This window comes from Halichoerus grypus, chromosome 3, assembly GCF_964656455.1.
Source record: "Halichoerus grypus chromosome 3, mHalGry1.hap1.1, whole genome shotgun sequence".
NCBI lineage: Eukaryota > Metazoa > Chordata > Mammalia > Carnivora > Phocidae > Halichoerus > Halichoerus grypus.
This window is the reverse complement of record NC_135714.1, coordinates 149,706,798-149,722,371: the sequence shown is the minus strand read 5'-3', so window position 1 is coordinate 149,722,371 and position 15,574 is coordinate 149,706,798. Positions and strand designations below refer to the sequence as shown.

Here is a 15,574-nt window from a genome sequence, read left to right as displayed (position 1 = left end):
GTGGAGTCTGCTTGTGATTCTCTCTCTCCCTCTGCTCCTCCCCAGTCACACACTCTCTCCCTTGAAAAAAAAAAGTGACATTATTTAATTGAAATACATACTTGGAGGTCCCTGTTACCTATTCAGTATCCAGTAAGTGTTAATGGGCTGGACCAAACAATTTTGAAGTAGTCAGTATTCAGTCCCTCTTAAAATCTACACAAAAATAAGTTAGAATATGTTTTTCAAATAGTATGACTTCCTACAAAAATACATGAAGAAGAATTGTTTAAAAAAACTAATTCATTATTTCATCAACAATATGATTTGATTGGGCTTTTTTTCTTCACTGAATTAATTGGCATTAAAATCAGACTAAATAATATGTCTTATATACTTTCTAGAATAGTGCATAGAACAAGTAAATAAGAAAATAATCAGTAGGGGCGCCTGGGTGGCTCAGTCGTTAAGCGTCTGCCTTCGGCTCAGGTCATGATCCCGGAGTCCTGGGATCGAGCCCCACATCGGGCTCCATGCTCCGCAGGGAGCCTGCTTCTCCCTCTCTCACTCCCACTGCTTGTGTTCCCTCTCTCGCTGTGTCTGTCTCTGTCAAATAAATAAATAAAATCTTTAAAAAAAAAAAAAAAAAAAAAAGAAAATAATCAGTAAACCTGCTTCATTTTCTACTTGGTATAGACTGTCTTTGAGGGAGGAAAAAAGTGTTAAGGATTCAGTATCTCTACTTGTAAATGACACATCAGCGTGAGAGCGTCTGTGAAGCAACAGTGGCTTTTGAAGGAGTGTTCCCTTATTACTGCAAACAAAACCCGATGAGAAAAATAGTATTTGAAAAAAAGCTAAATATTTAATGGAATTTTATAGATTATTATGATTATTCTTCATTGTATACTCCCCTTTCTGGGAATAACGTTTGTAATATGAAATTAAATTACATTCTTTTAGAAATGAATGCATAACAGAAGCACACATTCTTGTTTATATTACCAAATAAATATAAAAACGTGAATGTTCACATAACTTACCTTATGTAACTTTTCCCGACTAGGTCAATATATTTTTAAAAACAAACACTTCATTCAATCATATTAATAAATAGATCCTTTATTTTTTCCATAGCTTTTAGCTAAAAGGAAAGACAATTAAGCTTTTACTAAAAATTTACTATTTTTCTTAACACTGTCTTACAACTGAGTGCGGTAGGTACTGTCATGATCCCTGTTCTATTGCCAAAGAACCAAGGTTTAGAGAGATTAAGGAGCTTAAGGTTACATTATCAGAGCAGTAGTGCCAGGTTTTGAATAGGGCTTACTTACAGTCTTACTCTAGCATCTAGAATCTTTTTATATTATTATTATGTTATGTTAATCACCATACATTACATCATTAGTTTTTGATGTAGTGTTCCATGATTCATTGTTTGTGCATAACACCCAGTGCTCCATGCAGAACGTGCCCTCTTTACTACCCATCACCAGACTAACACATCCTCCCACCCCCCTCCCCTCTAGAACCCTGTTTGTTTTTCAGAGTCCATCGTCTCTCATGGTTCATCTCCCCCTCCAATTTCCCCTTCATTCTTCCCCTCCTGCTATCTTCTTCTTCTTCTTTTTTTTTTAACATATAATGTATTATTTGTTTCAGAGGTACAGATCTGTGATTCAACAGTCTTGCACAATTCACAGTGCTCACCATAGCACATACCCTCCCCAGTGTCTATCACCCAGCCGCCCCATCCCTCCCACCTCCGACCATTACAGCAACCCTCAGTTTGTTTCCTGAGATTAAGAATTCCTCATATCAGTGAGGTCATATGATACATGTCTTTCTCTGATTGACCTATTTCGCTCAGCATAACACTCCCCAGTTCCATCCACGTCGTTGCAAATGGCAAGATTTCATTCCTTCTGATAGCATCTATAATCTTAACCACTACGTTATTTAATAGCATCATCTAATCTATTTCCTTTTTAGGAAAACAAACCTTTACTGATATGGGACACATGATTGTACACTTCAGCTAGCTCATATAAGCTAAATGCTTACTGAATTAACAATTTCTATATTTTTATCTTGGATGTTTTATATCCTTTTCCTTATTATGAATCTGAGCACAAAGTTGACAGTAATACTAATAGCTCATCTCTTCTTGATAAAATTTCTCTTTTCCTCATCATAATCCAAAGGGATGCCTTGAATATTTTTGTTTGCTGGGATTAAGTACTAATCATAAAAGATTATTAGAGAATTGGAAGCTATATGGAGAATCCAAACAATGAGCAACAACTACTGGAGGAAGGGAAGGACAGACAGATAAGAACATTCACAGATCTTGAAACTTTAACTTCCTTATAGTTGCTAACAGGTACACATGAGTTCTTTCCAAAAGAAATCATTTTTGCAAAATATTATGACAGGGGTTTTTAAAATGTAAACAATCACATCAATAGAACATTACAGGCTTTAAAATAATTTTCCCAAAAAGAAAAAATAATCAAATTCATATATTTCTAAATCATTTTGCATTAACAGCCTAAGCCTAAACTTTTCTCTCAAAGATTTGAAGAGAAATTGATATTAAAAAATTATACTAAATTGGGGTGCCTGGGTGGCTCAGTTAAGTGTCCGACTCTTGGTTTCAGCTCAGGTCATGATCCCAGGGTCTTGAGATCAAGCCCACATTGGACTCCACACTCAGTGTGGAGTCTGTTTGAGATTCTTTCCCCCTCCTTCTCTCCCCTCCCTGTTTTTCCCCTACTCCCACTCTCTCTCTCAAATAAAATCTTTAAAAAAAAAAAGAAAATTATAGTAAATTGAGACTGATTTAACTTCCCCAATTTACTTCTATGGAGTGCTTGAGTCCATCTTCCCCAATTTACTTCTATAGAGTGCTATCACCATAATGGGCTCATCTTTGCAGAGTGGTATATCTGGAGAGAAATATGTAGCATATATATAGCCCCTATATTCTAAGAATTTTACAAATAAAAACCTGTATCAGCATTATCCTGATAGAAAAGTCAGGCATGGACAGTACAAGAAAACTCTAGACCAACATACCTTATGAATATAGATGCAAAAATCTTCAAAAAATATTAATATATCAAGCCAACAGCACATTAAAAATCTCATAGAATATACATAAATACCACTAAAGGTAATAAAAAATTCAGCACAGTTGTAGGGAATCAACATACAAAAATCAGTTGTGTTTCTGTATACCAGTAATGAACAAAATGGGCCAATGACCTGAAGTTAAATGCTAAAGTTATTTTATATATAAATAAATAAATAAATAAATAAATAAATAAATAAAACCTAGAAAAAATAGGGGTTAATCTTCATAACCTCAAATCTGGCAAAGAATTCTTAGATCTGACACCAAAAATATGAGCAACAAAAGAAAAAATAAACTGGATTATATAAAAACTAAAAACTTTTGTGCATCAAAGAACATTATCAAGAATATGAAAAGGCAATTCACAGAATGGGAGAAAATATATTGAATATGGACTTAATATCCATATCCAGAATAAAAAACTCCTGCAACAAGAAGATAAGCAATCCAATTGAAAAATAAGCAAAGAATTTAAATAAATATTCTCTAAAGAAGACATACAAGTCAGCAAAAGCATGTGAAAAGATATACAATCATCAGTCAGTAAGGAAATGCAAATCAAAACTACAATGAGATACCACTTCACACGCAGTAGGAAAGCTTTAATAAAAAAAAAAAAAAGGAAATACAAGTATTGGCGATTTGGAGAAATAGAAACTCTTGTACACTGCTGGCGGGAATGGAAATGGTACAGCCGCTACGGAAATCTGGAGGTTCTTCAAAAAGTTAAATATAGAATACCATGTGATTCAACAATTCTACTCCTACATATATACCCAAAATAAATGAAAACATGTCCACATAGAAACTTGCACACAAATGTTCAAGTCAGCATTATTAATTGCCAAAGGTAGAAACCAAAATGTCCATCTATGGAGGAATAAACAACTTGTGATATATATGTATATCACATATATTAGCTATGATATATATATATCATAATGGAATATTGTTCAGCCGTTAAAAGGAACAAAGTACTGATAAATATGCAGCAACTTGGATGAACCTTGAACACATATGCTATGTGAAAAAAACCCCAGACACAAAAGGACATATATGATTTCCTTTATAGGATATATCCATAATAGGCAAATTCATAGAGACAGAAAGCAGATTAGAGGTATCAGGGGACGAAGAGAAAGAGGAATTGGGAGTGATTACTTATGGGTGTTTTTATGGGGTAATGAAAAATGTTGAAATTAGAGCTGGTGGTGGTACAACATTGTGAATACACTAAATACCAACAAATTATGCAGTTTAAAATGGTTAATACTACCATATATATTTTGGCTCAATTAAAAAAAAAACCTTATGTAGGGGCACCTGGGTGGCTCAGTTTATTAAGTGTCTGCCTTTGGCTCAGGTCATGATCCTAGGGTCCTGGGATAGAGCCCATTATCGGGCTCCCTGCTCAGGGGGACTGCCCCTCCCCCCACTCATGCTCTCTCAAATAAAAAAAATCTTAAAAAAAAATCTTATGTAGAAATAATATAGAGCTTGTTTTTGTAAAGATCTATATTTCAGGTATTTTTAGCCTTTTCTTAAATGTTCAATAAAAGGTAGTTCTACCAAATAACTGACTTCTTTTTCTTTTTTTAGTGAGCATATGGCAAAGATTTATTTAACTCATTGACAAGGAAACCATCAGGAGTTATTTCATTATGTTTTCTTCCTTCTCCTTCACAGTCAATTTTGGATTCTTCTGATGTTCTAATGTTATAAGTAACCTGTACCCTTATAGAGATATGAGTTTCTATTTACTTTTTTTGGTTCAGAGATAAACAGGGAAAAAGATTTCTAGTGAATTTTTTATACCTAATAGCAAATAATTAAAAATTTTATATAAAACTGAGTTTTACATTGCAGCATCTTGAGTTTCTGAGCTTTGATGTTCTCCCAGTTTTTCATGTTTTAAATTGCTCTAACAAGGATTTAATTTCATTGGATAACTAACACCCAGAACTCCTATTTTCACTTTTATCCAACTACATTTTATGCAAATAATTAACTACGAAATTAACACTGTTAGTCAAAGGTTATAACTATAAACAGATAATTTAATGTAAGCAAATGGTTTCAAGCTTCTTTCACAAGAACGGAGTGTTTTTATAGGGAAAAGTAAGCCTATAGTCAAGTTTTATTAAAAAATTAACTTTTTACAGATTATAGATTTAGATAAAAATATGTAGAGGTAATACTTTCTTCAAATAAACCACCGCCACATCTTGTAGTTATGTGGCTCACTTTCAGACATTTAAGAAAAACTTCTCAGAGATTTCTGGAATGCCAAAAATGAGAGGATTTTATAATACCAATTATCACAGTCTCTGCTCACCAATAAAGTACAGTTGACCTTTGAACAACATGGGTTTGAACTGTGCAAGTCCACGTATATGCAGATTCTTTACAGTGTGCATTACTGCAAATGTATTTTCTCTTCCTTATGATTTCAAAAACATTTTTCTCTAGCTTACTTTAATACAGTATATAACACATGTAACGTGCAAAATGTGTATTAATTGACTGTTTATGTTATTGGAGAGGCTTCCAGCCAACAGTAGGCTATTAGTAGTTAAGTTTTGGGAGAGTCAAAAGTTGTATATGGATTTCCAACTATGCGGTGGTTGGTTGCTCCAACCCCTGCATTGGTTAAGGGTCAACTATAAATCTTTAAATGGTATAGCAAGAACAAAGACCAGTGCTTTATTTTTCACCATATTTTCTAGCTGTCAATACACTCAGAATACTTAAAAATACAGACTAACTTTCTAATGAACCATTACTTTTCATGTAGCTAAATCAGTAGTTCTTCACCATGGGTGATTTTGCTTCCCAGGGCGTTTGGCAACATTTAGTGATAGTTTTGGTTGTCACACCTTCAGAGTGTCACTGGCACTAGTGTTGACTGCAGTGATGCTGCTAAAACTACAACACACGGGATAGCCTCCCATGGTAAAGAATTATCAGGCCCAAATGTCAACCTTGGAGAGAAACCTTGAGCTACATTGATGTTCTGATCCATTTCCAGCCTAAAATCTGCACCCTAATCAAGGACATTAACTGAAGCTTTGTTTTGTTTTGATGTCATAAGCTATAATTTGATTTGCAACTATGAGACCTTTAATAGAAAACTGATAGAGAATGAAATGTAAAACAAAGCAGAATATAAATCAAGTCAGAGCTATGTATGGACCAAAATTTAAAGATCTTGTTGGATTTCTAGATCTCTCCAACTTACTAGTTTTAATTTGCAATGTAAACAGTACAGGACATGACTGAGAATTAAAGGGCACTGCAGAACTCCTTTCTATGTTCATGTCATATAAACACCTTTTCCCTAAGAAAATTTAAAGAAACAAATAAAACTAATTCTATGTTATTTCAACTTTCAGCACTGTGTTTATTTTTGCTGGCACATTAAGTCTTCTTTGGAAGGAGGTAGGCCTATAAATTCAACTCTTTGTTCTTCCTAATACTTTTTCAAGTAATAATAATAATAATAAAAAGGAAATAAAAAAGAAGTTGCACCCCAAAGAAAGTCTATTTTTCAAACCCATTAGCACCAGAAAGTACTTTATAGCATTAGGATATCTTTAATTCCAAATCAGATTGTCCCAGAGAAAGCAAATGTGCTATGTTTGTTACTGCTCCTTAATTTCTTGGAATTAAAAAAAAAAAAAAAAAAGGTGGTAACAAAATGATCTTTAAACTCTCAATTAAAACTAGTACCTTGTCAGTTTAACATAAAATCAAATTTCACAAAATAAATATACTGAAGCAACTATAATAGTAATCACCTTTATTTAAAATATTTTTCAATCTAGGAAAGCTCATTTTACACGAGTTTCCAACTAATTTATTAAGAGTCAGAAACAAAGAAAATAAAACCAGAGAAAATCCTCTGTAAAAAAATACACAAGGAACATTTCTACATGTGAAAAAACAGTAAACAGTCTTAACATCGGAACATCCAAGTCTTAGTCTCAATTCCATCTCTTCTAGTGAACACTACTATCAACCTTGAGATCTGATTTGTTCTTGTCATTCTTCACTGAGTAGATGAAATATGTTAAGGTGTCCTTTTCATTCACTGGAATAGACCTAAAGTGGCAACCAACTATCTATAAAAAAAAAAAAAAAATTCAAATTATAGATATTGACAGATGCCATACTAGGTAAAAAAACCACATTCATCAAAAGAGAAAGTGCTATGTGATAAGAGCTATTTCCTTTTAAAAATAAATTATTTAACAAAATACCAACAAGATGAAAAGCATGTAAGAATAAGATGTTATGAAGAAGAGATAGTGTGATTTCACCAACCCACTCAGTTAAATATACATTAATTAGAATATTATTCCCTTTTATTTAAATTTTATAACTAGAATCTACATCAGGAGGTAAATATTTTTAAACTTTAAGTACCAATGAAATAAAACAGAATGTAGACCCTACTCACACAGAAAAAGGATAAATATATAAGTTGAAAAAATTTTGGTTCTACACAAATTATAAACTATCTTACAAATATATTTTCTGTAACTTATTCATTCATTGGCAGTACTCTTTGTTAAGGTTCCTTGAAAGTTTTTCTGAATAAAGATTATGGATGGAAAATGAGAAGGGAAAGAGAGATGTTCACTGAAGAGTATTTATCTGCTTTCTGGCCTTTCATTCTGCTAATCCAACATGTGCACTATAACAACCAAGAGGAATACAACAGACTAAGCCGGGGTGTTCATATGCATATCTAGAATGTGGAAGATAAAACTTCTTAAAATGTTATTCAGACATTAATTAAGAGATTTAAAGAGGACAGTCACCTAAACTCTGGAATCACTCATGACTAAACTATAATTTTCATGGCCATTTGGATTTTTTCTCATTTCTAAAGAAGAAAGTAGATTTAGAAATAATATAACTTTTTAAATATCAGATTATCAAATATTTCAGGTACACTTAAAAACTACATACTTCTGACCGTTGTACAACACAGGTTTTAACTGTGAGGGTCCACTTACACACTTTTTTTTTTTTTTTCAGTAAATACAGTACAGTACTGTAAGTGTATTTTCTCTTCCATATGATTTTGTTAACATTTTTTTCCTTTAGCTTACTTCATTGAGAATACAGTAAAAATATATATAATACATATGACATAGAAAATACGTTGACTATATTATCAGGACGGCTTCCAGTGAACAGTACGCTATTAGTAAAGTTTTTGGGGAATCAAAAGTTATATACAGATTTTTTACTGTGCTCCTAACCCCTGTGTCGTTCAAGGGTCAACTGTACGTTATATGTAACATTTATAATAATCAGTTCTTTGGTTCTCATTTGTCCCAAAACAAAAGTACCTTCCACTTGATTAGTATCCGTATATATGGATACAGTTTCATCGTGGTAGATAATATCTATGTTTATGTTATATCAATATACTATACAACCTAAAAAGGACTGGATCTTTTAGATCAAATTTAAAGAAAAAACTTAATTTTTGTTGCTTAGGCAAGAAGGAAAGAAGAAATTCTGGCTAAAAAGTCAATATATTAGATCTTAACAATGTTAAAAAAGCATTCTGCCAAAGAATTGTACCTTCTGTATCTTTTACCATATTCAATATGCACGTTTTAGAAAACGTTGCATTATTAAACCCAAGTTGAAAAATATGGAGAAAACTGATTTATATATTTAATTTCTATTCTAATAGATTAACACCTTAATAGGATTCACAGATTTCTTGGTTCTATTAATTCCTGAGAACACACATATTCCAAAACTTACGAAAAGACTAGAAGTTCTATATCAAAGCAAACTAAGTAAAGCCTTGGATAAAAGTCTTTGCATCTTCCAGATGTGAAGAAAGCACAGATGCCTCAAAACAAACATCAACAAGGACAAATTCTGAAATAGTTAAATCAACAAGTTATAGGAATACTATTTACGGGCTAATCAGTAGACCTAATCCATCAAAAACTTAAAAAAAAATTCTAATAAAGACAACAAAGCTTATCAATTTCTTTTATTATGCCTCCATTAGGTGTTCAATAAATGTTTACTAAGTGGAATTTTAAAACCAACAGATTTCCAGAATCAGAATTTAAAAATTATCACCCAATATTTCTGAAAGCCAGTATTAAAAAATGCTTAGAAAATTACATACAATCCACTGAGTGGTTGTATCATAAAGGAATTTAAGAGGCACACAAACATTTCTAGGAAACTAGATTCTTCCGCAATAGATTTTTTATTAACTGATCTTTCTAACTAAAATGTATTGTTATACACATTACGTTAACAATTTCATTAGCCTTTAATGACTCTTTTTTGTATAAACAGGCTCATTTAAAGTATAAATAGTTTAAAACTCATAAATACCTCAACAAGTTGTGCTTTATTAAGTCCTGGTCTGGTTGATAGTTTGAAGTGTCTTTTGTATCTCCGAAGTGTATTGACTTGTAATTGGTATAAATCAACCTAGAAAAAAATAAACATGTAAGAATTAGTTCATGCAATTTTTAAAATAGTTACCTTTGATACGTACAACAACATTTCAATTTTGGCACAATAAAAATGTAATTCTGTAATTCCATTATGAAATAACAAAAATTATATTATTTAATTCCATTCCATTATTCCTTTTATATAATCAAAACTATAAATATATTGTACACTTTAATCTTCTGAAGATAAATATTGAAAATTGGGAGCAAAAAAAGAAGTCAGAAGGCAATAGAGCTATAGCATTGTCAACTGAAAGCATAAGTCAGACTACAACTGCTTGTTAACTGGCTATATTTAATTTTGCTTTCATTTTCAGATTTTTCGCTTTAAGCATTTTTAAAATTTGTTCATTTTTTTAATATAAGTTTCAGAATGAAATACTTAGGATTTACATTTAACATACAGAAACTTTACCTCAGGAGTATCAATATCTTGAACAGGTGAATCTCCTCCATCATCATCGCTCCCTTTTCTCTTTCTTCTGTTTCGAACACTCTGAATTAAGTTTTTATGATAATCACAAATGTAAAGATGCCTTGCCTGAAACAGAAAAGTTTCACAGACTACTTATAATTATGTAATGTGTCCATGTATTAGTAAAATACATAGGGCACAGTGAATTATTAAAAATAAAAACAACAGTCAAAACAGGCCATTGTTAAGACAACAGCATGCTTCTATGCTTAAATCCTCTATTCAGTTAGATTGGGGAGTGGGGAGGGGTGGACGGGAGGGAGGGAGGCAGAGAAGCAGAATGCGAAATTCCAACTCTGGATTTTGTCATTAAACTGCAGTGAGGGTGAACTAGATTTGTTAGGTCATGCTGTTTTTTAACAAGGGGAAAGATGATGTTGCCCACAACTTTGCTATATGGTAATATTTTCTCTACTTAAAGAGCATATTTTAGTAGCATGATGTATGCTTCCTATTCTTTTTATAATCCAGATACAAAACTATCCCTTTTTACAAATGAGCTGATTTCATATGCTACTTATATTTAAATTTGAATTATAAACTTCCGAGTATTTAATGTATTTATTTGTACTACGTTCTTCCAACCAAAGCAATGTGAAATTATTCAAGTTTACTTGAAAAGTTTCTTATGAGCGTGCCTGCTCATAAGAGCACGAACTGTTTTAACAGGCATAAAGTATCACAAGTATGCCCTTAACAGGCATAAAGTATCACAAACTCTGCAAAAGCTTCAATTAAATGTAGTCTTGAGAGCTGTACGGTAACATATGAAATACTGGGTTGCATATATTAACAGTTAAACTTCTTTAAAAAAACCAAACGATTAAAGACTAAGGCTTTTAAATTAACTTCTAAACTAAATCCAAGTTAAAATTATGCAGGACATGTGCTAGGTTCTGGCATCTTGTTATTCATTTACCGCCAGCCAGAGCTCCGAAAAGTGGCAATGGTTGTTTCTAAAAACCTCATAGATGGTCAAAAAAAGCCAGACGTGTAAAAGGACTGAAAAAGAAATCCCGATGGCTGCCAAAGGGATGGCAAAACCGCAGAGGCTACGTGCTCCCCACGCTGCGAGCAGCTGCGCTAGATGCTGACATCGTTCACAATCCCCGCTCCCAGCAAGGCGCGGGGTGAGCTCGCTTCCCCTCACTCCGTACTCGGACGAACGAGGAAAGGGGTCTTTCTTTACTGCAGTATCAGGTCCTTGGTCTTTGCAAAGACTCCACTTTTGCCTACACGAGAGGAGTTACTCCCTGGGGCCACACGCCACCTAGGGCAGCAAAACAAAGAAGGCACCTCCATTCCAAAAGGAGCTGTCGGGCTGCAATAAAACTACTCCGGGCCCTCCGAGCGGCGGTCCCCTTTGTTTCGTTTCCCGATCTCGGTGAAGGAGGAAGGGGTTAGACAGTGAGCAGAACGGACTCAGGGAGCGTGGGGGTGGGGTGGGGGGGATAGGAGGCGTGGGGGAGGAGCGGAACCGCGGCGTGCAAGTATGTGTCTGTAGGGGGTGGCGGTCGGAGTTGCAGCGACTTTGTTGTTTGCCTCCTACCAGAGACCACACAACGGGTTCGCACTGCAGCCAGGTCTAGCGGGACCCCTGAACCCTCCGCCCAGCAATCCCTGTAGGCACCAGGAGCCCCAAGAGGGTGGGCAGGGCAGGGCCGTCCCGCCGTCACTTACGCTCTTATCCAGCTCGATTTTCACCTTCTTCTGCGAGATGCTCTTCTGGATCCTCTTGCTGAAGCTGGCGTTGCCAGCCGCCCGGCCGCACCGCTCACCGTCCTCCCGCAGACAGCACAGCTGTCCGGGGCCGGGCCCGGCCGCTCCCGGGGGCCCGGCCGCAGAGACGGCCCCGGCACCGGGCACCTCAGCCCCGGCGCCGGCCCCTGCCCCGTTCCCCGCCGAAGCGGCGGCAGCCGCGGCGGCAGCGACCACGGCGGCCACTGCGGCGGCCGCGTCCCCGCCGCGGCTCATCTCCTCAGGCGTGAAACCGTTCATGTCTCCGCGCTCTGGGACGCCGGTGCTGACAGAAATCCCCGCTCCGCCTCTCTCCGGAGACTCCGGGGTCTCCGCAGGGTCCCTCAGGCACCTGACCCCGCCGAGGCAATTCCTCCGGCGGCACGGCCAGACACCAAGCGTCCTAGCCTGTTGTTGCCTGCTGGCGCCGGGACAAGGGACAGTGCTTTGGGTCAAGAACCAGAGTCGGGCGGCGCCAGGAGTTACGACCCCGCTCACTGTCACATGGAGACGCTTCAGCAGTTGGCCCCGGGCGCCTCCGCCTCCCTCCGGCCCCTCGACCTGCGCAAGCGCGACGCGCTCTCTCCTGTCCCGCCCCTTCCACTCTGTAGCGGGGCACTACGGGAATTGTAGTTCCCTGCGGGGGAAATCAACTTGAGTTCCTCCCTGACTCGGCGCCTTGGGGATTGGGGGAACTACTCATCCTAGCATGCATCGCGTGGCCACGGGCAGGGCTTTTTTTTTTTTTAAAGCACGGGGAAAACAGGGAGGTGTGGTTGGGGGTTGTGATGTTTTCTCGCTTCTTGTCTCTCCCGGGCAGTTGGTTTGTTTGGCTACCGGAATTTTGCAGAGTTAGCATTCCAGACGAAGAGGTCACTCAGCTCCTGAGGCGAAGCGCAAAATGCAGGGGGCAGGGGCTAGGAGGGGAAGGGAGTGAAGGTGTGGAGTAAAAAAGTTTCGGGGCCCTTTTCCTATCTGTGGAAAAAGAGTTTTTGGTGTGGCCATGCTTTTGTGGGAAACCCAAACCGAGGAGAACTCAGTGAAGCTGGCGCTCTTCAGGCCCTGAAGGTCCTGCAGGTCCTGCTGCTAACAAGGCGGCTGGATAACCGTTCCATTCATTGACGCACCAGCTTGTTTAGGGGCCCCTGCTTAGGCAAAAACGCCCATCCCGACCTTGACCGTGACAGGGCCTCTTCCCAAGTGCCTCAGCTTAAGGCCGTTTTTAAATCCTTGCACGTTCCTGCAAGGATCAGGTTTCATTCCTGGGTGCACAAAGTTGGCCGCTTCCTGAGGTGGAGCTGCTGACTGGTTATAACAGGGCTTTGTTCCGCCTCCACCTCCAACCTTTACAATTTCTCCTCTAATGGACCTGGAAAAGGGCGGAGTCCAGTATCCTATAAAAGGGGACGTGGAACCCCACCAATAACCAAGTTAGCGTGAGTGATCCTCAGAAACTTCCTGGCGTTCTCTCTACAGGATGAGAGGCGAGAAAGAAACTGCGTTTCCTTGGGTGCCTGCCAGCGCCTGTGTGCTTGTGCGTGTAGAGTGCGTGTGTGTGCGCGAGCGTGTGTGTTTGTACGGGTGTGTGCGCCTTTGCGTGTGTGTGCGTGCGTGCCTGTGGGCGCGTGCTTGTGGAGGGCGGGGTAGAAGAATGGGAGCGGCTAATACGAAAGCGGCATCTTTGCTAGTTGCAGCGCGTCACTGTTTTTATCAGATGTATCCTGTTTAGCAATCCCATTGTTTAAACAAAAATACGAAGCAGGTTCTTTTGAAAGTTCTTTTAGACTTAATGAGTGAATTTAGTGATAGATGATTTGAAAAAAAAAAAAAGTAAATGTCATCTGCCCTGAAATTCAAAGCCATCCATTCCATCTGTGCTTTTCCGTTCTAGGATATGGCAAAGGAAAAAAAAGAAACATTAAAATATTGCCTAAATTGAATGGGCGAAAGAAAGATGCTGAATGGTAAGTATTTTGTGTTACTTTTTAAAGCTGCACTTTCCAGTAGGGAGTCTGATAGCCATATGTGCCTATTGAACACTTGAAATGTGGTTATTTCTACTGAAAAACTAAACTGTTAATTTAATTTTAACTAATTTAAATTTTAAAAACGGATTTCAGTTATTGGAAAACCTTTAAGTGTGTTTGGAACAACTTGGATATATGAATGTATTTTTTCAATTTAAATTTTGTGAAATCTAAATTTAGAATCCAAGTTGAGATGTGCTGTAAGTATGAACTAGCAGGATTTCAAAGACTTAGTATCAGAAAACTTTTAAAAAGTATATTGAATGGCTCATTAATAATTTTTATATTGATTACATGTTGAAATGATAATATTTTGAGCATACTGGCTTAAATGAAATATAACATTAAAATAAAATTTACCTGTCTCTATTGTCTTAAATGTGGCTACGAGGACGTTTAAATGTTTAAACATGTGGCTCACGTATTTGTATTAGATAATGCTGGCTTAATCTATTAAACATAGACTACTAGTATCTATTGTTTGTGCATATATTTTCTTAAGTGGTTAAAAATGAGAACATATGGACAGGATGGATACACTCCAACTTCAGGGTGGGGTTCATCTCTCAGGAGAGAGACCAAGGGATAGTATCAGGGAATGGTTTAAAGGTGGAGTCTGTTATGTTTCTAAGTTTTTATTTATTAAAAAAAATCTGAAACAAATGTAGTGTTAGGATGTTGGATTTTCACATTTTTTGTACTTTTATTTGTTTTTAAAATGATTCATAATATTGTTTGGTCCTTGGCCTTAAAAGTTTATAGTCTATCTTATGCAAAATGTGACCAAATTACTTCATGTATATGTGTATAGTTTAGCAATGTATCCGTTTCATATGAATTTCAGGAAACTGACGAATTGTGGCTAGGCTTCCTTTACACACAATACGGTATTTTTAAAAGATCAAATTAAACGTTTATTGCATACTAGGATCTTTCCTAGGCCCTGGGATATAAAAATAATTGAAACAGGGTCCTAGCCATTTTGTAGCTCACTGTCTAGTAGTAGAGTAGCTTAACAAGCACACCATACAGGCTGCCAAAGACTGAATGTTTGTGTCCTCCCTCCCAAAACTCCTATGTTGAAAGCTAATCCCCAGTGTGATGGTATTCAGAGGTAGCATTTTTCGGAGGTGATTAGATCATGAGGTGGAGCCCTCCTGAATGGGATTAGTGCCTTTGTAAAAGAGGCTCCTGAGAGCTCCCTCACTCCTTTTGCCATGTGAGCACACAAGTGAGAAGACAGCAGTTTATGAACTAGAAGGCCGACTCACCAGATACAAACCTGCCAGCGCCTTGGTCTTGAACTTCCCAGCGTCTAGAACTGTGAGAAATAAATTTCTGTTGTTTATAAGCCACCCAGTCTATGGTGTTTGTTATAGCGGCCAAACAGACTAAAATACGTGCCTCAATAAAATTAGAGAAAAAGTACAGATTTAGCGCACAAGAGGCAATGATTCACCTCTGGCAAGTAGAAGGCATTCCTAGAGTAGGTGAACTGTAAATTCTCAATGCCTGATTTAAAGTATATCTTCAGTGAATCTGTTGTTCAGACAAAGAAATTTTCATAACAATCATAGTTCATTATTTCTACAAATCTTCATATTCAGGGCAGGTAAGAATTCCTTCCTTTAAGTATAATTCACAGCCTACGTTGGAATCAGGCTTTGGGGAGCTTCAAACTTACATAATTTGAGGAGTCTTCTTTAAGAAAAAG

The 15,574-nt window shown here is 37.0% G+C and overlaps 1 protein-coding gene across 1 annotated transcript; it reads right to left on the bottom strand.

Annotated features, from left to right (window-relative positions):
- Positions 1 to 6,899: 6,899 nt before the first annotated feature.
- Positions 6,900 to 12,400, bottom strand: SAP30 (Sin3A associated protein 30). The gene is made up of 4 exons (XM_036075527.2): positions 11,777 to 12,400; positions 10,037 to 10,162; positions 9,497 to 9,595; positions 6,900 to 7,236 (listed from the first exon to the last, which is right to left on the bottom strand). The coding sequence occupies exons 1-4, from the start codon at positions 12,092 to 12,094 to the stop codon at positions 7,114 to 7,116; spliced, it is 666 nt and encodes a 221-aa protein (XP_035931420.1). The 5' UTR covers positions 12,095 to 12,400; the 3' UTR covers positions 6,900 to 7,113.
- Positions 12,401 to 15,574: the final 3,174 nt, after the last annotated feature.